At 42.3% G+C, this 24,719-nt stretch overlaps 1 protein-coding gene and 1 long non-coding RNA gene across 4 annotated transcripts in view; one reads left to right on the forward strand and one right to left on the reverse strand.

Moving 5' to 3' along the window:
- Window positions 1-3,850: 3,850 nt before the first annotated feature.
- Window positions 3,851-19,065, reverse strand: GYG1 (glycogenin 1). 3 transcript variants are annotated; one of them, XM_075098765.1, is made up of 8 exons: window positions 18,798-18,993; window positions 15,402-15,537; window positions 13,338-13,512; window positions 12,783-12,945; window positions 8,922-9,048; window positions 5,572-5,791; window positions 4,876-4,926; window positions 3,851-4,653 (listed from the first exon to the last, which is right to left on the reverse strand). In XM_075098765.1, the coding sequence occupies exons 1-8, from the start codon at window positions 18,976-18,978 to the stop codon at window positions 4,483-4,485; spliced, it is 1,224 nt and encodes a 407-aa protein (XP_074954866.1). In that variant the 5' UTR covers window positions 18,979-18,993; the 3' UTR covers window positions 3,851-4,482. The 3 variants fall into 3 exon arrangements, with proteins under 3 accessions (XP_074954866.1, XP_074954864.1, XP_074954865.1); XM_075098764.1 differs by lacking the exon at window positions 3,851-4,653 and adding an exon at window positions 4,670-4,793; XM_075098763.1 differs by lacking the exon at window positions 4,876-4,926 and having other exon boundaries at window positions 18,798-19,065.
- LOC142059752 (uncharacterized) overlaps window positions 18,984-24,719 on the forward strand; it is a 74,189-nt gene continuing 68,453 nt past the window's right edge. The window contains exon 1 of the long non-coding RNA XR_012661508.1: window positions 18,984-19,083. This is a non-coding gene — a long non-coding RNA (uncharacterized LOC142059752). The remainder of the gene's footprint in view (window positions 19,084-24,719) is intronic.

Raw genomic sequence — 24,719 nt, forward strand, 5'->3', positions numbered from 1 at the left:
GCTGAATATTAGTTGAATATTTTTGTGTGTTCCTCCTGTCCGTTTCCATTTGATTCTGGTCTTCTGTTATGTGTTTCCTTAACGGTGTGCTGCCTTCCCTGTAACACTCAGACTTAGAATTGGAAGCAGAGACTGCTATGTTTAGGTTCTGTTTAGGTTCTATGTTTAGATTCAGGAAGTGTATTTGGCAGCAGAGAAATTGAATCTGGTTTGCTTCTAATGCCTTTCACCTTTTCTTATGTCTTAGAATACCAGCCAGCTAATTATAAGATGAATTGCAAAGATAGGAAATGGAAAAGGACTGAGAAATAAAAGGAAGATGTCTGGTATTTGGAGAAACAGTGAGCCAATGGAATGAGTGAGAAACTAATTCAAGATATGCAACCTAATAAGCTGATGCAATTTTTGAGAGCCAGCATCTTAGCTATGCAGGAAAGCGTGTTTTAGGTCTGTTAGAGAAAGAATTAAAAAGATAGCAATGATACAAGACAGCCTGAACCCCAGTAACTGGTTGTCACTGGAAAGGTGACAAAAGAACAAGAAAACAGAGCTACACCTGATGGATTTTTTTTCTGTTGGCATATAGTTTATGTAAGTTAAACTTTTTGTTTGAGTTTTTGTGGTTCACATCCTGATATTTAGAGATAAGATGGAGAAATAATTTGTAATTATGAATGAGAGATCTGGCTTTGTGTCATTCTTTCCACTTTCCCAGTTAAAATTCCATGAGGAAGAGACCCATTTCAACAGCTAGTCAAGCTATATCATTAGTTGTGTTGAAATACACCCACATTTTGCGGAATGGCTTAGTTAAGATTATGAAAAAATTAGTATCATTTTTCCTCTACTAGATGACGGTTTCCATGTTCCAAAGCCAAATAAAAATTTACTGGAGATAGTACTAAGCTGTATGGCTAGTTAAGGTCTCTCCCAAGAAAACCGTTAATTAACTGAGAGAACAGTTAAAGGTCAAAGCTGAGAGCAGAAAAGCCCTACCTGATTTGATGGAGTTGTTCAGTTACTTGAGTGGTTACCAGTGTTCTGGTTGTTTGGGGTTTCTTTTTGCTTTTCATGAGCTGTAAGTAGTCTTTGGCTATTGGTATTCTCTTTCTTGGAGCTCTAGTGGTATGTTCTGTGGCATGTTCTATAAATTAGCTTTTGATATTATGATCTTAACACTTTTAATTCCAATCTGGGAATTAAAAATCCAGTCTGTCAAACCCCTACATAAAGATGTAAATGAAAAAACACTGCTTCTAAACTTTTAAGAGTTGCTCTGAGTTGTCACAATCTAAAGAACACCTTAGATGATATGCATTTTAAAGGCAAATCGAGTTCCAATACTTGAGTTACTATCTACGCAGGGCTGTGATTCTTTTCAATAATGGTGTCTGGAGTATAGTGCTTTAATTCTGTTACTGCTTTGAGTACCTACAGGGATCTCTTTTTCTGCAAATGGTGCCTGCAGTAATTATGAAGGAAACAGCAGCAGATAATGACATAAAGGTCATTTTATTGAAAATAAGCTGCATAGAGTTTGGTATAGATGCCATACCTTTTAGCTTTCCTGAGGCTGTGGGTCAACACTTCACCATAGTACGAGTCTTGGAGGCCAGGACAGAATTATTTTACAGGTTTTCTTTCTTTACTAACTATATTTTTTAACCCAAAACTTGCAGGTTTTCACCTTATTCAGCATCTCTCCTTATCATCTTGTATAAATGTAACATAACTTGCATGTTAAACCAAATTTTCACATTGGTATAGTCTTATGCTTTTACACTTTCAATTCTCCCCAGCTAAGCCTGAAAAGCAGCAAGATGGCTATATTCTAGTACAAATACATACGAGAGGAGCTGTCTTCCAAAGAGTATTTTACCACTTTCCATAAAGTATTTTGTGAGGATGCAGAGCTCTAATATTTGTAGTTGTTGGATAAAGTATACTTTTGTCACTACAGACAGTAACTAGTAGTCCCTCCTGCTTTCAACAACTTAAATTATGTGTTAAAAAACCCCAACACAGCAAAAGAAAACCCGCACAAGAAAGGGCTAGTTACAACTGGGAGTTCAGATGCTATGTACTTTGAAATAGTTACAAGCTACTTTGGTTTGGACCTCATCTTCAGCATTTTTGCTACATGGTGACCAAGGAATTTTAGAGCAGTTAAGTAGCAAAATAAGTTAAACTTAACTCTCATACCCAGAATACATGTTCTGCTTTACCAGCAAATGGTAAGAGCTTAGCGATTGTTTATTTTATCTCTAAGCTAGAAGATTGGCACCCTCACTAGCTTCCTGCCAAAATCCTCCTTTATTAGGAAATAACAAAGTATTTTCTCAGTGTTCCTGGACTAGTACAGAGTATAGCTGTGAAAGACAGACAACTAAGTAATTTGATTTTGTTTAGACTTTTGGCTAGAGGATGGATCTGAAACTCTGGCCATTATCTGTACTATCTCTGTCTGTCTTCAGCATGCTCATTATTGTGGTATTTTTACTGTGTTTCCATGTACCTTAAAATGCAGCGTTTGCCTGAGTTTGGCAAAAAAAGCACTTTCTTTTACTCACTGCAAATACAGAGAGCAGTTTTCCAAATCAGGGTAGGTAGTTACTTAAGCAGCTATTTAGTCTTTCTCTGCTAAAATGGCATCACCATTCTGTTTTAAAACAAGTTGCTAGTGTACAGGGCTTACATTAGGGATGATGTTTCTTTAGTGACCCAAAGAAAGATTCCCACTTCATAGGACATTCTGTAATTCTGAGTTGGAAGGGACCCACAAGGCCCATTGAGTCCAACTCTGGTCACTGCACAGGACAACCCCAAATTCATACCATGTCTCTGAGGGCGTTTTCCAAGTGCTTCTTGAATATTGTCAGGCTTGGTGCCGTGATGCCTCCCTGGGGAGCCTGTGCCAGTGCTCCACCACCCTCTGGGGGAATACCCTTTTCCTAATATCTAGTCTAAACCTCCCCTGGCACATCTTTCCTGCCCTATTGTGGGTCACCAGAGAGAAGACAGATCCACACCTGCCCCTCCTCCCTTTGGGAAGAAGTTGCAGGCCATGATGAGGTCTACCCTCAGCCACCTCTTCTCCAGGCAGAACAAACCAAGTGACTTTAGCAGCTCCTCATACAGCTTCCCCTCTAAACCCTTCACCAACTTCATGGCCCTCCTCTGGCCACTCTTGAGTGGCTTTATATCATTCAGGTACTGTGGTGCCCATAACTGCACACAGCACTTGAGGTGAGGCTGCACTAGCACAGAGTAGAGTGGGACAATCACTTCCCTTGACCAGCTGCAATGCAGCGCTTGATGCACCCCAGGGCACTGTTGGCTCATATTCAGCTTGTCATTGACCATAACCCCCAGATCCCTCTCCATGGGGCTGCTCTCATTCCCCAGTCTGTACATCCAGGGTTACTGTACCCCAGGTACAAACTCTAGCACCTGCCATAGTAAACTTCATACAGTTGGTGGTTGCCCAGCTGTTTAATTTGTCTAGACCCCTCTGCAGGGCCTCTCTGCCCTTGAGAGCATCAGCAGCTCCTCTCGGGCTCCATGTTGCTTATGTGATTGATGAATCTGATAAAGCTCATGCTTCAGCAGGTACTTCTTCCACTATCCTGTCCTATAATTAGGGCAAGCTAATGTGGCAACTGGCCCTAAACAGCTCCCTGGCACATGACTATATACTCTGTAAATAATCACAGAACTAAAGCTAGACACTTGCTAAGGCTAGTGGAGTAGCAGTAGCAAAGCTTAAGGGTTATACCTGTTGAATATTTTAGACTGCTTCAGAGCTCCCTCTTTTTTTTTTTAATTGCCCAAGAGTTTAGGGAAGCCAGAAAACGCATGATAACTTTTTATTTTGGTATCAAGTGCAACATTGCAAATAACAGATAGAACTCAGTTTACTAGTCCCATAGTGTATAGAACTGAAAAATGCATTCTGCCATGCTGTAGGCACCGTGCGTAAGAACGTGGTCAAAACTTCAGTGCAATTATGACTGGAAGAGCAAAGCAGTGCTGTTACTGTTACGGTTACATCTGTGTGTATCCCAGTGCCATTAATATATTTATGGCAAAGCAGAATGGCTACCGCTCACATGTATGAGCAATCCCATAAACTAGATTTTACATCTAAAACAGCAAGCAAAGGAATCCGTGCTAATCACCTTAGCAAGGTGAGGTAACAAACCCAGGTTTCAAGGAACATGTTGAGCCAATTGATCACAACAGAAGAAAATTTAGGCTGAAAATACCTGGTTTTATCTAGTAGGGAGAATTGGAAATCGGGCAGTTATAGGTGGCCCAAGGAATTCTGCTTCCTAGCTTTTGCTCGGTCTTCATCTGGAGCACTGCAGAGGCCTTCAGCCAAGGAGTTTCTTCATCAATCTACTAGCAAGAGTAACTGACCACCATCTAGCTGTTAGTTCCGGAACAAGTCCTTGCCATTACCACTGTTTGAGACAGGCATTTCTACTGAAGGTAGGTATCTAGTTTCTTCTTGATGTTGTCAAAGGAATCCGCTCCCATATAGTCAGCTTGGCCCTGTTCCCACCGTTCCTTGCGTTCTTCTGAAGATACAGTTGGTAATACTGGTGGTGGTGCTGATATTGATATGTGGGATACTGCCTCTGTAACCTCTGCCTAAAAGGAAAGGCAGAGTAAAAATACAGAAATATTTTGCATTGCTAGAGTGAGCAACAGGCCATAGAATGGGGCAACGAAGTAGATGTTCTCATGCGCAGCAGCAAGCATTGCCAGTGGGGAGGGATTGTGCAGCTTTCCTAGCGAAATAACAAAGCAGAGTTACAGAAGTTAGCAGGGAGGGGGGGAAAAAAGGGCAAGAAAAGCTTAAGTTCTTCATACCTCTCTACAGAAGCCACAAGAGAAAGCCAGAGTATAGACCAAGCCCGATAGCTGCAAATAGTTTGTTAGAAAGGCGTAAGATTAACAAGAGAAAGTACATCTTAAGAGATTAGTAACTTTGGTCTCAGAAAGGATGAGAACTTAAACTGGCCCATGTACTAAGCTAAGCCTATAATGTCTTCAGTCAGATGCAAGCTACTAAACTCTGTGAATGAGAACTAGAGTTAGAAGCATTACTTTGGCTTTGATAAGTATTGGGACTCATCACTGCCCGTCTATAAGTATTCACCCTCCAGTTATCTTCGGTTTATGTAGATTTCACTCTGCGAGATCTGTATATACATATTGCATGCTGAACTGGGGTTCTGCTTAAGAGCCTTATCAGCTGCAACACACTAAGTTAGGGCCATTCTCCCTAATATATTTAAGTGACTACAGTATAACTTGCAGTGCACCATTAGCTACTTACATAGTTTGTTTTAAGCAGGCAGACAGCTATGTTCAAGATGGCTATAGCATGCTTCTCTTCTGTAGTATCCAAGCTTAAAAGAACAAAACCAAAAAACCCTGCATCCCACAAACTAAACCACACCCATGCTTTGCATTGGACAGAGGGAAGGGAGATCACTGGAATGGTAAAGAACCTGCCACCCATAGTTAGTTAAGTAGTTTCTACAATAGTATTAATGCACATACCGTGTTTACACCTGTAGTATTTTCTTTAACAATTCCATGCTGTTCTAGTAATGGTAAAATATGAGCTGTATAGGTATCCCACCACATGTTGAGGAATTCTGGGTGAACTATTTTAGGGTCGTCCATGTTGCCTTTTATGCTTTTTGTTCTGGAGTCATATGTATAGTTCCATGGCTTTGTGCTTCCCAGGAAATGCACCACTTTAGTATTTGCACCAAACCTGTCGGACAGAAGAAGTTAGAACCCACAGTTTGTGCAGGTGTCTAGAAACAAGAGTTTTGACTGGCGGACAATTTTTTTTAACCTGCAGTTTCTGTAAGTGTCTGGAAAACAGAAATATGGATATATTTAGGAGGCTAAACACTAAATGATCAAACTGCCAATGCCTACTGGGACTGAAAGCATCGCCAAACGACAGAAAAAATGCAAACGAATTCTACTTTACGCTAGTCAGAATACAGCCAAGGCCTAGTGGTCTGGGCTATTTCAGTACTTACAGCCAACTCAAGTCTTTAGGTAGAGTGATGTCCATAGCTCAGGAGAGCAGCCTCAAGCAGCCGTTGCAATCGGAACTGGTTTTAAAAGTGAAAAAGATTCTACTCCAAAGTCAGTAATCCAGATAGATAGGCATTACAAGCATTACGCAGAGAAGGGTCAGTGTTAGAGTTACCCTTTCAGTTTACAGCTTTATAGAAGAGGAGCACTGGAAGGCCATGCTGCAGGAAGACTCTGTCCCTGCAAAATAACAGCTTTATACAACCTAGGCATTTCAGAGGACTTCTGATCTTGGTGCAGCAGGGTCTTGCTACACAAACAACTGTTACTTTCTAAATAACCTTAGTTTAGCCATGGGTGGGTTTTGTGGTGGTGGGTTTGTTTCTTCTAAAAACTATTTTAAACTCCATTTTCAATATGGGCTTCTAGCTTTGTCCTAAATGTTACCAGTACGTTCTTTTGCATTAAGAGTATAGATGAGATGCACGCCTTTTGAAGTAAAGGACTTAACACTGAAAGAGACAGCATTCATCCCATTCTTCTGTGGTTCCCAAACTGGCGTTAGCTTGATTGAGTTTTGTGAACAAGCAGTATCAGTCTCTCTAGTGACTGTCTCACCTAGTTCAGTTTGCATCACATTAGGATTTCTTCTCCAAAAATATGACTAAAATGGATAATAATGCCAAACTAGTTTGTCTAACATTTTGTTAAGCACACCATGATCATTTTGACCAGGGCTCATATGTTTAAGGAGTTTTACATATGGAGACTATGCAGGTGTGTTTCAAAAGCTTCAGAATATTCAAAACAAGACAGTATGCATTTCGGTCGGGGCGTTTGTACTATTGTAAGATCCTTGACTGTATTTCAATATTCACGTTCAGTGTTTCAAACACAACTGATCTCAGTGCAGAATGAAAGCCTATGCATGTGTGAAACAAGGTCAAGTATTTGCACTAATTGCCAGGAAAAAAAAGTTATCTGTCTTCAAGAGGTCCGTTCCTGGGCTTTAACTCTCAACTCCGTATGTCATGATTTGACATAAGAGGACTATCTTAGTTTTATCGGCTGTCACAGCACTACTTAACAGCCTGAGTTTTTTTTCATCTTAAGCTGCTGCTGTTCTGAGGAAGCTTGCCATTGTTTAAAAATCAAGGCTATTTAAGCCAAAGAATACCTAAGAAGTGTTACATTACACTTGCTGCAAATGGAAAAGTGTTCTGTCCACTTAAGACCTGTACAACAGTTGACAGATGCCAAGCTTCTACAATGTTTTCAGTATCTACTTCATAGATACTTTCTAGATCTGTAGTACTTTCTTTTGACATTTAAGCACAACTGTTAGGAAGCTTTATGTCCACACTGGCCTCAGCAACTAATCCATCTTTCCCCATCTCCCAGGAAAGTCCATCAATGTTTTGAAGTTAGAGAGCATTTGTCATGAACTGGCATTTTCCTTTGGAAAAAGGATTACTGAGACTCCTGTGAAATCTAGTCTTGCCATACAAAGCTACAAAAAATTTAGCTATTGATGTCAGTAGGTTTAAATTGCACTTTATTCCAACTGCTGATTATCAGGAGTGTAGCTGCTGATCTAACCAAAGGAAATTGTTCTACTTAAAAGGGCTGCACTTCCAGCATTCTACTTTTGAAGGTCTGGTGAATTCAGTTATGCAATTGATTCAGTTATATAGCATTTTTGTCAGGAGCCCCCAAATCCTATTAGTCTTTTGTGGCAACAAGGTCATTTGTAAATTTGTCATGTGACTAACAACAAGCCAGCCATGGAAAGAGGACATACTTTACAATAGATGTTAGCTTATCAAATGCTATCCAACTACTTAGTCATTCTTACGCTTGCATATATTTCTTTAAATAAGTGTTCCACTTTTAGCATGACAGGATTTCAAATGGTATTCTGATCACAAGACATAGTTTGACCCTGAGCCAGCAACAGTCCTGCTTATGCTAGCTGCTGCTTTAGACACTAGTAACCTGATGTCATTCAGAGATCAGATTGTTTTTATGCAATTGGTACTTTCCCTCCACCCCCCCCCCAACCTTTACAGCTCTTAATGAATAAGAGTTTCTGTGCAATGTTTCAGCTTCCCATGCTTCCCCCCCTCCCCCCTTCCTCCTGTGCTTATAACACCGAGTGACCCTGCCACTGACATATGCTTTACTCACATGCCAAATCTAATACTGCTAGCTAGGGAAGATACCAGTTGTTTTCCTTACAGAGGAAACATGCAGTGTATGGTGGTTAGCTGTAGTCTTTGTTCTATCTTGCTATTACTTAAGGAACTGAAATGTAGAAGGACTGTTGGGAGAGAATTCTAGCTTTACACAAGTCTTTGTTCACCATGTTTATTTGAATGGTAGAGGTTGATTAGATGAACTGTTAAATACGCTATGTAATTTGAGAGAGGAAAGGGCAAGTAATCTACATGGGAACGATACCACCCGTGACATGCTGAAGTTCAGCTCAAGCTGATTCAAGAGCTACTGCCTTTGGTTACAGCTGTAATAGACTGTGTCCCATACTGGAGTACTGGTTCTTCCTTTTGCAAGTGACCCATTAAATGTACTTACTCGAAATCAACTTCTGTGTTACCTCCATGGATGAATGGTTTAAGCTACAGATACAGCTTTCTCTCTGCAGTTACCATGAGATGATTCACTTAACTATATTAATTCAACTTTTTTTTTTTAGTAGGAACTATTTTGCCTTCTTTTAGCAACAATAATCATCTCCCTTTAGAAAAGCTGTCTAAGTTCACATTTTGCCTGTTCATTCTGTTACCAGAAATTAGTTTATGTAAGCTACAAAAGTCTTATTAGAATTTTAAACTTACGCTTTAAATGCCGGAAGGTAGGAATATACAGAAGTGCTGCTCAAATTATAAATAAATGGTAGATGTTTACTCATGTCTGTTGTTGCCCAGCTGCTGAAAAAGGTGTTCAATAACCCCTGATCTGCACCTGAAAGAGAAAGCATTAATAGGCCACAAGCATCAGATAGCTGTTTTATGATCTTTTTCCATCACTTCACTAATTAAGCATTAGTAATGCAGTTGTCACATCCAGCAGGAGTTTGGCACAGAGCACTAGAGTTCTATTTGTGAACAACCCTGTAAACCTTGCAGCCTTTCAAAATAAAAAAAAACCACAGAAAAAAGGTAGTATGTGTGGGGTTACTTTTGCTAAAAGACAGTGAGCTGCTCACAAACCCTGCCATTCAGTTTCTTTTACAGCTTAAGTTCAAGCTGTGTAAGGCAGCAAAAAACAGGACTTGACAATTGAGCACCGTTCAGCTTCAGGAAAGCTATAGCTCAGAAGATCAAGTGCCAACAATTCGTTTTATTACTTATGCTTACAGATGCATGACCAACATCTCAATGCCAGTCAGGGTATCAGCAGTCTGTTAGACCTGCAGCCCTGGATGCATCTACCTACATTGTGGTATGATAAGGAAAGCACATTCAGTCTTGGTAACAACTCTAGTAAAACTTCACCAAATCCCTCTATGGGCAGTATGCATTCCTAGTTCTGTACTAAAAAGCTGCTGACTAACCCCTAAGTGAGGATAACAATCTAAGTTATGGGAGGGGTCACCTCTTAGCTTGCAAGCAAGGGCTGTAATGTGGTCAGATGAGCGTGAAGTTGCCTCTTGCCCAAAGCAGACTAGTTTATAAGCAGCTACTGAGAAGTAAAAACTATGTATTTATATCCATGCCATCTTTATTGCAGTGAATATACTTAGTCTTTAAGTACTTATAGTTCCTGTTACGAAGGAGATTGAAGGGGGTCCCTCAACTCCTATGTGCTGTTTTCCCTTCACTTGTAACTGCATTGACAAGTAACATTGCTAAAGAGTAGGTAAATGGATGGCTTGCTTAGAAAAGAGACAATGTTTTACTCTAATTTTCTAAAGCACTCAGTCTCTCCTCAGGGAAGTTGTTTCTTTTTATTGGCCTATGATTAGATTTAGGGCAGTACTAAGGTTTACACTCTCACTGCTGTTTGAGCAGAATTTGGTTTTTGCAACTGAAGTATCTAGACACTGGGCATAAACTCAGATGTACAGGCAGTACACTGACGAATATAAATTCTAAGGTATCCTGTTACAGCTGTCAGCATACATGCAGATTGCAGAGTGAGAAATTGCCTAGAGACTCAGTCCAGAAATTTCAACCTCTGGCTTGCCTCTCAACCCGTAAAGGGAGGAAAGCACTTTAGAAGTTCTGCCCATCACGAGAACAGAGTCAAACCAGACAAGTCCTCCAGTCTTTACTCAGCTATGTTTCATTTTTAGCTTCTAACTTAATGCTGTGTTAAGAATGTGTATGTTAACAGTAAGATCATCTAAAAGAGGAGGAAGTCTGGGATGCCCTCTCAAAACACCTCGTAACTGAAGAGGCCACAACAATGTATTTAACTTACACTACAGGGCTTTCTCTCACTCAGATTGTTTTACATCCCCTGCTTTTTCACATTGCATGCATTTGTGCCAAAGCAGCCACTGAACGCAGCGTTTAGTTGTCCTAGTTCAGACTTCAACAATAGTCTTGTACAAACTGGACCATAGACATAAGGTATAAGAATCAGACAGTAGTTTACATTAGCTACGTGTCTACAGATATTCTTGCTGCATTGTATCTTTATATGTAAAAGCAACCATTTTAGATCCCAGGCTAAAAAGCCACAGGATTGTCAAAGCAATAGCAATGTTCTTAAGGTATCAGTACTACCAGATTTCTTTTAAAACCAAACTTTTTTTTACTCTCCACTACTTTTAGATGGTATCTAGAATTACTGCATATCTAGAAAGGTGAACTTCAAATAGTCAAAGTAGTTGCCTACATAAGTAGCCATCGCTGTACCATTTCTGGACAACAGCAATACATAGGAGGCATCTGTCTGCTGTTACAAACATTAAATACTCTGGAAAGTCTTGCATTCCCTAGTTACTGCTACTGCAGATGGGCTGCTTAGAGCTTGACTTCAATTACACATAGCTCGCTAGTTTGTTGAGTTTGCATCCCTGTGTGCTATTAAGGGCAGTGACCCTTCACAGGTGTTTCTCTTATAAAAAATTTCTGGGAACTTTTATTACTGTCTAGATCAGCTTAAATTTAAATCCCCTTTCTAGCCATCAAGTTCATGAGCTCAGCAGCAGCTTATGCCAGGTAGTATAAACCTCTCTGGTCTCATTACTCAGATCAGTGCTACCATTTAATAAAAACTGAATAAATTTTAAAGCTGAAGTACAAATTACAGTTCTAGAAATTTGGTACCTATACCATTAACCCACCATTTTTGCTGTTAAGAGCTGCAACAATTGCTTCATGTTTAGGACACTGAGGAAATTTCACCATTGTGTGGCTTCAGCTTTGCAGTCAGGAAGTATATTCTGGAAACAGTTTATTCTTTTAAAGGACAGACGCCTTAGGCATAGAAGATACAGTCTGCTAGCAGTCAAGCACAATGCTCAGAGGAGACAATTAGCAAAACTCATATGTTCCTGGAGCTACTCAACAGTCAGTTTGCACAAAAGCGGGGTTTTTTTGAGGGGTTGTTTTTTGTTTGGTTGGTTAAATGCAACAGTTCAGTACTGTGCTACAGCTTTTGTCACATCTGATATTAAATTTACACCAAACATTTGAAAGGACTCCCAGAGCTACCAACTGCTACCTTGTCAGCAGCGAGGTACAGACAGACCCTTCATTACGCTGCAGCATCTTCACTAGAGTTTATTCATATGGTAGTATTAAGCATCCAGTTGTGACTACTGTTCTTTCAGAGGCCACAGAGTAACAGGGATTATTCTGCAGACTAGGAACGACATCTGGAATTTTTGCTTTTTACAAAGTAGTGAAACGTAAGTCAACAGGCTGACTAATTACCTTCTACTAAGAGTTCCATTTTATGGTCTCATTTATGTAATTTTCTGTAGCTTTTTCAGTTGGACTGTTCTGTACCACAGGAGTTACATAATGAAATTTAATGACAGGAGACTGAGTCATTCAGAAGCCTTTACCTATAGCAGTCTTCCAGCAACATGTGCATTTACAGCAATGGTAACAGATTGGTATGAAGACTTACAGGACAACAGACCTTGGCTTCTCAAGCTTAAGTCTAGCACACTGGCCAATCCCAAGTGACCTATAGTGGGAAGCAGCCAAGGCTACATGCACTTGATATTGGGAAAAAGACAGTCACCACCCTATAATAACAGGAAGCTATCACACAACATATGAAGAGATAGTTACATCATCAAATGTTTGTTTCTCTGAAGCTGCACTCAGGTTGATCAGTACAATTTTTTCCACAGCAACCTGAGTTAGCACAGAACATTCAAGCCTTGAGTGTTAGGAGTGCACAAAGCATAGTACTGCAGTTTCATCTGCTAATGCCTGCACTGTGCTTGCTACATATTAAGATTCCTTGTTACACGATTCTACATCACTAATGCTTACAGCTGCTAGTTTGGAAGCCAATCTCAGGGGTTTTTTAATTTAATGAAGTCTGAAAAAAGTAGGTTTGCTACACATTGTAATGATAGCCTCTGTTGTGAGGGATATAATTTCTGTGTAGTTACATGGAGTTTAGAATTCTATCATACAGAGTCCCCATGACACATGTAATTACTGAGCCATCCCAACCACTGTTACCCTTTTGGTCTAACTTATATTGAAATACAAATTAATACATACCATCAAAGCTGCCTTTTTCTGCGGCAAACTCTAACAGCTGATTGTATGTTTCAATAGAAGGTCGGTAAACAAAAACTCCAGAATTAAAACAGTCAGGCCAGCCTGGATCTGGTGCTGCAGACAGCTCTTCTCTCTCAAAAAGCTCATCGATATTTGACAAAACCTAGTTGTAAAAGGGGTTAAAAAAAATTGTTTTCTGGTTTTTAGGTTAGGAATTGGGGTATCATGTTTTAATGGATTTTGACATTCACTTTAAGACGTGAAATAAAGGTCTTCTATCAATGCTCTTAAAGAAGACAGTACTTCATGGAGATAGTCCCCATGGACTACGTTACAATTAATTTTGATAAAAAAGGCACATATATTTTTAGAGTTATTAGTCCAAATAGCAAAAAGGCCTCTTATTACCCCTCCTCTTAAACAGAAAAACCCAAAAACGCCACACACATCTCAAAAATACACAGAACCAAAACAAAACCAAAAACAATCCACAAAAAAAGTCCAAGCACCCCATTACCAGGTCATTAAAAGGTACCATGAGATACGACCACTCACCATTGTGTCTGCATCCATGAAAACGCATTTTGAAAACTGCGTCAGCTCCCAGCAGTGAAGCTTTGTTAGCGTGACACCCAGCTCGGGTCTTTTCATTAATGCCAAGTGTGCCGAATCCCCACTGTCCAAGACATCTACCACTATGACTTCATCAAAGACTTTTTCCAGCACTTTCCTGGGGAAAGAGTCAATTGCCAAGATTTAGTTCTATTGCTATTCCAGCACCAGACCATGCAACAGATTCCATAAAGAGAAGTGGAATAATAGGGAATCTGGCAGTATTTCTTATGCCCTCAAGTAAGAGTTGACTGCATGTGTTAGAATGCACAAGTACACCTGTCTGCCTTGAGGTTTCTACTTTGTAATGGGCACATTTTGGGGAACAAAGTTGTTTGGGGATTTTTCTTCCACAAATGGGGCTCAGTTGCCATTGCCACCAAGTCCAGTAGGTCGTGGCTATGTAGTACAAGCTTTCCACACAGTTTTTTTTCAGCCAGACTCTGATTTCTGGCAAATCAACAGTCTACTTTGAGCAGGCAATTAAGAAATGGGAAGCTGGCAGAACAGCTTGGGCAGGACAGTAGCCGAATCCTGAACAGTTGAAATAGAAGTTTACGCAATAGTTATGACAACACTGTTCTGGATTTGTGACTGTTAGGGACATCTGACTAGACCCAGTTGCTAAAGCTTCCTTTACCCTATAAAGTTTTAAAGACTCACTTAAGCATGGCTGTGGGTACAGCCAGTATCATGTTCACCTCAGGGTGACACTTAAACTTCCAGACAGTGTAGTGAAATTTTGTGGCAGATATCCAACCTTTGCTTTACTATCAGTAAAGCATTCCCATTAGTTCAAGAGAGGTTAAGGAGTTCATGCTGCTTAAAATATGAAGCATCTGTAAAGTCTCACTATTCTACAGAGAATCTCAAATGCTCAGCCATGAGTACAATTTGAGCCACAGAGCCTGTAAATGAGTTTTAGAACTCTGCCTTGCACGGCTGTCTTTATACTGACAGCTTGGTATACACAGTTGCTTCTGAACCTAAGGCATACCTTGTTAGTGGATACAGAGTGAGAAATGCAAGTTCCAGTTACACCACTAGGTCGGTGGGTATTGCTGCCCTAAGGGCATGGTACTAGCTACTAGCTGGCTTACGCTAGCACATAAGCACATTTATGATTTGTCTTAGAAGAGCACATGCATGTAATAGACTGGAATGGATGTTCCTATATGTAATATTTTTGTATTGGTAGGGCTGTTTAGCTGCCAAGAGACTCCAGGGACAGTCACTCCGTTTATTGTTGAGCCACTTCTCTACTGTCTCTATAAATCAAGAGATCTTTTCAGATCTTCCCCATGTAGAGAATCTTGACCTATCATCTATAGTTCATGTAGCTACTTACTTAACTGGGTTTTTACCCTCCTCTTACATGTGGAAAGAGCACCCAGTCCACTCCATACCAAGACTATTCTAGAGAGTCTATAGGAAGCAGATGCCTGTTAATTTCATTTGTTGTACTGTGGTGACCGTGTTAGATACCTCTGTTGATGTGTTGATTTGACATACTTGATGCTACTTTAGTCTGTGTTTTCTTCTCTCATGATAAAATCTGATTTGAAGTGTCTGCTAAATTTCAAGAGAGCTTGTGTTACATTATCTCAATCTGGAATGCCTCTACAAGACAAATAAATACCAATCCCCTTAACTCTCACCTCCACATGCATACATACAGCACTAATAAACACACAGGCAATACTGTATTATTGGACAGTTCTAAGTAGGACTATGAAAGAACAAAAATCCAGTTGAAATATCAATATCAAGTCACAGTTTAGTGCTCTAACTACAGAGTATTTGTTAACTCATCTTATGGAAGAAAAAATAAAACATTTAATGGTTGAAGAACTTACAGAATTCCAGATAGTATAAGTTGAATTCTGCTAAGCTTAACTGTTAAGCTTCTGGAGTTTTGAAAGGTTACTCTTAAGGAATTTAACTTCCATTTTTCACCCTTCACTTCAGCAGGCACTGTGGCAGTTTGAAGTATGTAAGTGACCTTACCTCATAAGATCTGAGACCTGAGGAGTTATGAGTGCAGTCAGCTTCCTTGTTGTTCTGTACTGTTGCAAGGATGAACCAAGTACCAGTGCTCCTTTCACATAGGAGTCATTTGTGGCTAGAGTCACAAAAGACTGGTCTGGAAGAAATGAACTTGGTCAATTTACCATGATCCACTACTTTGTTCTGAGACAGATACACTAGAAACCTAGTGTTGTTAGGTAATCATGCTGTGAGGCCTCTAAGGTGCTCTTTAGCTCTACATATTGGGCCTACCTACATGGCTGAATGAAGCAGATTATACTTGCATAGCTATACTTGCTATTATTAACTTGACACATGGCAAAATGCAGAAAAAAAAAAACCCAGTATCAAGACTGTTGCAAGAGAAAACCAGTTTCAGTTTGCCCACAGGTCAAATAAGTCACTCCAAACATTAGAGACAACACAAAAAGTCTGAAGAGCCTTATTCTGGCCACTAATGTATTATTTTTAAGCTAAAGGTACTGGGAGTCAGTGAGCTTGCATTTGGTCTAAAGTTAGTAACAGTACAGTCTTGAAGAGTTACTCTAAGTTCAGCTCTGAACCCTGAAGCTAGGGCAGTGTAAAATTTAGGTTTCATTTTCAAATGAAGGCAAGCATTGAATTAGATCTTGGACAACAGTATTAAGTTTGGCTAGCTCAGGATTTTGCAGATGAGTTGTTCTGCAACCCATGGCTGCAGCTCTATCACAAGAATGCAAGATTTAAATGGGAAGTAACCAGTAATATGATAAGCAATTTAAGACTTGCAGCAACAGGTTTTTTTCTTCAAGCAAGAAGAGGTAAGGTTGGATTGTTACTATAATCTTCTGCTCCAGCTGTATCTTAAAAATAGATTAAGATGGATCAGTTTGCCACATGCTGTTTATTGAGGCCATACAATACAAGCTTTTCATTCTTTCAATTGTCATGTTGTTTTAAACTGCCAGGGTGGGACTGACAAAAGCAAAGTAACTTCTTAACTTCTGCAATTCATTGTTAACTATCATCATGTAGACTGTTCCCTATCATCAAGCACTACTCCTTTCCAAGCTACAGTGCTTTATAAAGTGTGCTCTTTTCTACCAAACTATTTTTGACACCATCAACAAAATAGTTTCCTTCCTAAGAATTTCAAGAGTAGATTTTCACATTCACATCTATTTTAGCAACTGTGTTTTCTTTTCTTTACAGAAGTTGTTAATTAGGTTAGATCAGGATTGAGAGTGAGTGAGGGTTCTGGGCACTTAGAAGCTTACTATCAAGTCTAGTAGTAAGATTAAAATAGCTACTGCTCTACTTTCAGAGAGACTGTTTGGTACAATTCCTCAGCCCGTGAGACAGTCATCATCAGTATCTTTTTAGCTTAATACCATCTTAATGGTTGACGACAAAAGTCAAGTACCATAATCATCTATGAGCTCTGCAAGCTCTACACACCAGCTACAAAACCTTCTATTTTGCTCAGCAGCAAAACCAACTAGGCCCAAGGGATTTAGATTATAGTGGTCAATTACCAAATTCAGAAAAGATTCCACAATCCCAGGAATAAAAATTATTTTTCAACTCACTTTAGCTACCAATATACAGAACAATTTTATGTTTCTGTGAAGCTTTACAAATGGCAAGTGTGTGATTTTAATTGGCGTGATTTTAAGTGGTGGGAACATCTAATAAAGCAGCATTTTTCATTAATTCATTTGCATGTTACTCCTCAACTACTCAATAAATAGAAGTCTGCCACTCTGTGCTGACAGGCAGCTCACTAGAAATCCAGTGCAGACAAAGCGGGATTGTACCCAACGTTTATCTGAATGTTGTGTGTGTGTCCCTGCCCAAGCAGAAGACTAATTCTTAAAGTGACCTTGCCACTGAAAGACTAGTCTTTTTCATTGACCTGTTAGCAGGTATACTGCCACCAGGTCTCCTCATCTTACTGAAACTGACTATTCACACACAAAGGTCTCAGAGAAATAAAGTCAATTTAGTGATGGAGTAAAGGCAAAGCCTCCCCCTATTACATCCCAACTGCAGGAGGAAACTTTATGACTGCCTGACAGGAGGAAGATACTGACATGCTGTAGAGCATCCAAGTCAGTATAGCTTTCCAAAGTTTTGAATAAATTGTGTTCTCCTTCATGCCTTCTCTGAAGTACACTCAGACGTGTTATGCATGAGTCCATGCTACAATTTGGGCAAGACCAGTTGCTGCTTAATATGGAAGCTACATCTGTAAGACACTAGCCCATTCTACCTAAGCCACAAGTATTTCAGTCATGTGGGTCTCCCTGTCCTTCTCCATTCTCTGTAAACATTTCCTCCACAGCAGGTTATGTTCATGCAGCAGTCACTGTTACGCCTGAAACATACTAAACTATTAGTAGTAGCGTGGCTGCAAGAACACAGAGAACATGAGACAGCTGCACAGCTTCATAACTGATTTATCCAGGCAAACCTGAGCTGCTTCGGCTGCCCAGTGCATCGGCTATAGTATCTGTACGCAAGGGTCTTTGCGCTAGCCCTTACGCTCCTAAGAGCATCCTGGCAGTCTGAGCCAGGAGCTATCTTTCATGTGACAGCATGCAGGAGGGGACCACAGTGCTTGCTCCAGATGTTTTAAAACTTCCCCCGGAAGCATTTTCATAGGCATAGCCAGAGTTCACAGGTGTTTGCCTGTTCTGTTCTTTGAGTGAGTTGCTAGTACATCTGATTTTTTTTTTCTTGACTTCAGGATTCCTAAAGTGCCAGGAGCATCTAACCGACAGGTGATCGGGCGGCAGAGCACCAGACGTTCTGCAGCCTTCTAGGTGTTAAAGTGAAACCCACTGCACTGACAGCTTCAGCTAAGGTAAAAAAAAAAAGTCCGGAAGGAAATCGCCAGGCGCACTTGGAGAGGCGGCAAGGAACTGCTCCTCGTAACGCAGAGAGTGCACAGAAGCTGCGCGCTCTCTGTAGCGCCTCGGGAGCGGGCTCGCATTTCTCCTGCGAGCCGCCGCGGCCCTGCGGTGGCCCCTCCGGACCCTGGTGCCCCCCGCCGCGGGGGCCACTTCGCTCCCGTCGGCGGACGGAGCCCCGGGCCAGGGAGCGGCCCCTCAAACCGCGGCAGGTGCCCGGCGGGACTCCTCCGCCGCGGGAAGCCCCAGCCCCGCCGGCCGCGGCACCGGCTCGCCGCGCCCGCAGGGCGGCAGCCCACCGCCGGCCGCTCGCCGCTGGCAGCGACCGCCGCCTAAAAATAGGTTGCCGCCGCGCCGCGGCCCGGCCCGCTCCGCTCCCGCACGGCGGCCCGGAGGCCAGCGGGCAGCGTCCGGCGGCTCCGCGACTCCCGCCCGCGGCCCTCGCGAATCGCCGCGCCTGTGCCGGGCGCCGGCGCTCACTGACCTGCCATGGTGCCGGCTCCGCGGACCGGCTGCGGCGGGGACGGCGGCCGCGCTGCGGGGGCTGCGCCGAGGCCGCCCCTTATGTAGGGGCGGGGCCACGCGCGACACGTCCCCGGCGGAGGCGGAGGCCCCGCTCTGAGGAGTCCCCGCGCCCCGGCGGGGCGGGGCGGGGTCTCCGCCATGGCCTCCCGCGGCCGCGGCACGTCATCCCTCCTTCGGCCACGGGTGAGGCCGGGGAGCCCGCCGTGAGAGGTTCGTACACACTCCCACCCCCGGTGCCTGCCAGGGTAAGCGGAGCTTAGTGGGAAAACGCCCCACTGCACTCACGGCGGGTCGGAGCCCGTGTGAGAGCGCGGTGCCTCAGGCAGGCGGCGCCCGTGGCACAAGTAGCACGTTGCTCCTGTGGACGCCAAGTCCTGCAGGAAGAAGTAAAACCACGCCAGGCCCAAAACCACCGGCAGCTATCGGGAGCGCATTTACAGTATTCACATGCCAGAGACCCCCAGGCCCACAGCCACGTTAGGGTAGTGTGGCCACCGGTGAGACATCCATGATGCTGCTGCAAAATGGCGGCTGAGGATGGTGTTCCTGTGAGGAGTGCCCTGGGCTGGATGCAGGCAGCTGCACGCACGGCTGGGATTGCTGTCGGGCTTTGAAATGCAGCGGTTGGTGCATGCAGCACGCCGGGTGGTTTGCTGGTGGTCGCTGCGGGGTGGCAGGAGGGGCCCTAGAAAAGGTGCAAGGCAAGTGCTTTCATTTGAAGGCTTACACCATCGTGCCTCTGTTAAGACACTGTAACTGGTAGTGTTGGCAATGCTTGGCACCTCTGGGGAGCGTGTGTCAGTAGGTGAGACGAGGAGATATGCCCGTACTTAGACATAGTTTTCTTTATCGCCCAATTTCAGTTCCTGAAGAAATGCGAGCTGTACCTTTTCAGTAAAACCGGAAGGGTGTTAATAAGTTTCTTGTGCTCTTCTTTATCAACCTTGAAAGCATGATGAGGATTAAGGTTATTCACTTGACTCCCTACCTTCTAGTCAAAACTGAGAAATTGAAAATAATGACAAGTAGTGAAGGGTATAGATACACAAGACACCCTAAGTGAAGAGATGTGTTAGTCCAAAGAATCACAGACTGGCTGAGGTTGGAAGGGTCCTCTGGGGGTCGTCTGGTCCAAAACCCCCTGCTCAAGCAGGGCCACCCAGAGCTGGGTGCCCAGGACCGTGTCCTGATGGCTTCTGAACATCTCCAAGGATGGAGACTCCACCACCTCCCTGGGCAGCCTGTGCCGGTGCTCGGTCACCCTCACAGCGACAAAGTGTTTCCTGATGTTCAGAGGGAACCTCCTACAGCGTGTGTGTCAGTCTGTGCCCATTGCCTCTGGTCCTGTCACTGGGCACCACTAGGAAGAGCCTGGCTCCGTCCTCTTCGCACCCTCCCTGCAGGTGTTTATATCCATTGATGAGATCCCCCCGAGCCTTCTCATCTGCAGGCTGAACGGTCCCAGCTCTCTCAGCCTTTTCTCATAGGAGAGATGCTTTCTTGTCCCATCATCATCCTTGTGGCCCTTGGTTGGACTCTCTCCAGCATATGCCTCTCTTGTACTGGGGAGCCCAGCACTGGACAGAGTCTTCCAGGTGTGGCCTCACCAGTGCTGGGTAGAGGGGAAGGATCCCCTTCCTCGACCTGCTGGCAATACTGTGCCTAATGCAGCCCAGGACACCCTGCACCTTCTTTGCAGCAAGGGCACATTGCTGGCTCATGTTCAGCTTGCTGTTTACCAGGACACCCAGGTCTTTTTCTGCAGTCCATTATCTTCCTCAAGACAATGACCCATACCTGCTTTTTCACCATAATAAATGGAGGAAAGTCTGTTTGGAAGGAGATTCCTTTCTAACCTGAAATGGCCAATGGGTTTTGTCATGAAAGGATTTAAAAACTAAGCAAACCCCCAAATGCAAACTGATGAGCAAAGAACATTCCACCTCCAAATTTCCCCAATATGGGAAACTATGTTTGAGCCGAGAAAATTTTTGTAGACCTGTGTTAAAATCAAATTACTGTTAAAAATATCAACATCAGGGAAGTGCTCCTTGACCAACGACAAAAAAAAGCTTTTAGAGCATACCAGTAATTTATAAAACATGACATGCATAAAAATGCATGAATCATAATTATAGTCAATTCTGATAATGTTATATGTGAGCAGAGATTACTAGTATTTTCTGGTATGCGGCCCTTTTTCAGGTATCCATGGCTTTGGCAAACTTTGTGATGGTGTTAGGCATGGTTTGTGTCTGTCTCAGATGGAAGTTTTGAGAAATTTTTAGCCAGCACATTTTAGCTGTGCGTAGCTTGTTGCTTTGCCAAGTTTTTGAGAGAAAACAATAGAATAGCCACTGTTGGTGACTGCCCTCCCTTCACCCCCACCCCCGCGGCTCCTTTGTATTATGTTAGAGTTAAGCAGAAGAGCATCATTCCTCCTGGCTTCCGTGTTAAAAACAATCAAAACAAAAGCCCTACATTTGTCAGTGTTAAGCTTGAAAGTGTGATAGAGAAATGCTCCCCCCACCCTCATGCACACACCTGCTTGCATATGCTTGTTTGAGATTTTTCAGGTGTTCATGGTTGAACAGGCTGTGAATTCTGTGGTTCCCTTGTGTGACTGGATTGCACATCCATCTGTGCCCCTGTACTGACTGGTTACACTCCCTCACAACCTGGAGGGAAAAAGTGACAGGAAGAACCTGAGAGATAATCAGGTGTTCCATTGCCTTCCAGATCAAATGGAAGAAAAGATCATGTGACATGAGGATAGAAGGAAAAAAGCCAGGAAAAAAGAGAGGAATGCTTGGGACAAGCTCTCATGAGATGAGGGCTAAGATGGGAAAGCATCTAAGCCTGGGACAAGCTGAGCCAAAAAAAAAATTTGGCTTCAATTTTGATGGAAGAGGATTTAAGTCCAGGTGAAAGATAAGTATATGAGGATGGGAGATAGTCAGAGAAACTGCATTACTTGTCAGCACACCGTAGTACTTGATAAAAATCTGGTGAGGAGGAGGAAGGGATAAATTTTGCTGAATAAAGAGACAGACAGCTTTCAGAAAGAATGGACAAAGTGCTGTATAGCAGCTCATTAGGTGAATACTGGCACACTGAATGAGGTGCCAGTCCTATGGAAGATGAGCCTGTAATCATGCAATTAAAAAATTACATCACAATGCATGTCACAGAAGTCAAATTACCACTGCAGATTATAGAATTTACTACTTTTAATGACTGAGTAGTAGTGTTATTTTAGTAGGAGCTTGTTTATAACTTAAGTAAAAAGACATTTTGAAACACCAAATACTAAGAAGTAGCTTTGAAATATAGTTAGGATTTACATAGCAGTAACAGAAACTGCTACCCATGTAACTGGATTGTGGTAAGTGTAAACTTCTAAAGCACTTAATTAGCCATTTACACTTAAGCTATATAATAATTTTGCAAATGTGCTCAGTGAGTCCAACCATTAAATTAATAAAACATTGTAGGGAAAGTTTCAGAATAAAACAGTATTTCTGCCTCTGCAAAATCTGAAGAAAAACAGAAAAAGGGTCAACTCTATGCATTCGGTTCAAGTTTAAAGTACTGGAATTCATGTTTTTGACAACACTGCAACTGAAATGGCAATCTGTCTGGTTAGGCAAGAGAATGCCATGGTGTGAATTACATAGCTGAAAATATTAAAAGAATATAGCCCAATTCATAGAATCATAGAATGTCCTGAGTTGGAAGGGACCTGCAAGGATCATCGAGTCCAACTCCTGTCCCTGCATAGGACAGCCCCAAATTTACACCATGTGAATTTTGTCAAGTCTGTACTAAGAGGTTTGATTCTATTTTTCTCCTGCCCTCTCTGTCTTGTCCTGTCATAAAATTCCCTGATGATAAAACCTGTTCTGGGTCATGCCCTCTGCTTTTTGAAGCCCTTGAACTTACTGTGAAGCTGAGAATAGTCTGCATAGAATTTTAAAATTTGGCACAAATTTTTCAAAGTGCTAGGATTTCAATACAATGTAACTTATTCCAATAGGACTGAAAAGGCTTTGGTGTTTCTATTTGAATAATCAAAATATTATGCTGTCACTCCAGCTTATTTCAACCTTTCCCATTTTCCTTTCCTAGTGGGCATTCTCTTTGCCTGTCCCAGAGCCAGTTACAGCTTTGGTCTCGTTTCCTGCAAAAAAAAAATCCACCTGTTACATAAACATGATAGTCTTCTGAAAAGCTAGGCTCTATCCTGTAAATCTTGCATTTGCTTGGTGTGTGTTACTTAACACATGGCAGTGAGCATACATTTAGTGGATTAAGGAATTCTTATGATTTCTTCTAACTAACATGATAAAATGAACACTCTTACAAGCAATGAAGCAAGTAGGTCTCGGTTTCTTTTGATCGATATAATTGATTTGATTCTCAGTGGTCTATAATGAAAGCTACAATAGAAGCTTTTCTCCTGGTTGCATGAATAATCTGGCATCTCTTAAGAAGTAAATTGATGCTAAGCCTTTTTTTCTCATTGGAGAAAGAGTTACCTCTCTCATCAGACTTTACAAAACTGTTAAAAAATAGTAATGCTGAGACCTCTCTCTGCTTTCTTAAACTTAATGAAAAGATTTAAATGTTACTGGAGAACAAAGAATCATTTACAAATGATTCCACAAGCCTCTTCTCTTCAGCAAATAGGCTAACCAAGGCATGCATACGTGTATTTTTGTCCTAACTTGCCCTCCACTCCATCTCTCTCTGCCCCCTGTCCTGGTTTCAGCTGGACAGAGTTAAATTTCTTCATAGTAGCTCGTATGGGGCTATGTTTTGGATTTTTGCTGGGAACAGCGGTGATAATGTGGAGATGTTTTAGTTGTTGCTAAGTAGCGCTTACACTGGTCAAGGACATTTTTTCAGCTCCCCGTGCTCTGCCGGGTGCACAAGAAACTGGGAGGGGACACAGCCGGGACAGCTGACCCCAACTGACCAACGGGATATTCCATACCATATGACGTCATGCTCAGTACATAAAGTGGGGGAAGAAGAAGGAAGGGGGGACATTTGGAGTGATGGCGTTTGTCTTCCCAAGTAACTGTTACGTGTGATGGAGCCCTGCTTTCCTGGAGATGGCTGAGCACCTGCCTGCCCATGGGAAGGAGTGAATTAATTCCTTGTTTTGCTTTGCTTCCATGCGCAGCTTTTGCTTTACCTGTTAAACTGTCTTTATCTCAAACCATGAGTTACCTCACTTTTATTCTTCCGATTCTCTCCCTCGTCCCACCAGGGGGGAGTGAGCGAGCGGCTGCGTGGTGTTTAGTTGCTGACTGGGGCTAAACCACGACACCCCCTTTGCTAGTGATTCTTTTAGGATGGGAAGCACGAGACCTACTGATTAGGACACGTGGCTGGGAGCAGAAAGTCAGGGTATGTCCCCAGTTCCACTCCTCATCTGCTGTGATGATAAGGGCAAGCAATGCAGCTCTGTATTTGTTTCCCTTTTTTTCTCTCTTTACCACTTGACTAAAAACAGTAAGTCCATCTCTTGCTCTGTATTTGTACAGGGGAGTCTCAGTCATGTATCCAAGCTGTAGGTGCTACTGCCTCGGTAGGTAACAGCCAATCTTACAGTTTCTTACTTGCACAGATGTGCTGACCAGAATCTTAAACTGTCCCAGAATAGAAGACTTTTAGTACCTCATTTCATTTGTTACTACAGGAAGTGCTAAAGCTCTTAATACTTCAAACAAACAAACAAACTAATAGATGATAAAATTCCTGGAGATGCAAAGGTCTCAAGATGTAGAGATTCTAGCAGGGATTTGGCAAGAAACAGTGGTAATACTCCACCGAGCTACTCAGACTTACAGCAATGCTCTAGTTCCATGCCAGG

The sequence above is a fragment of the Phalacrocorax aristotelis genome, chromosome 7 (assembly GCF_949628215.1).
Source record: "Phalacrocorax aristotelis chromosome 7, bGulAri2.1, whole genome shotgun sequence".
Classification (NCBI taxonomy): domain Eukaryota; kingdom Metazoa; phylum Chordata; class Aves; order Suliformes; family Phalacrocoracidae; genus Phalacrocorax; species Phalacrocorax aristotelis.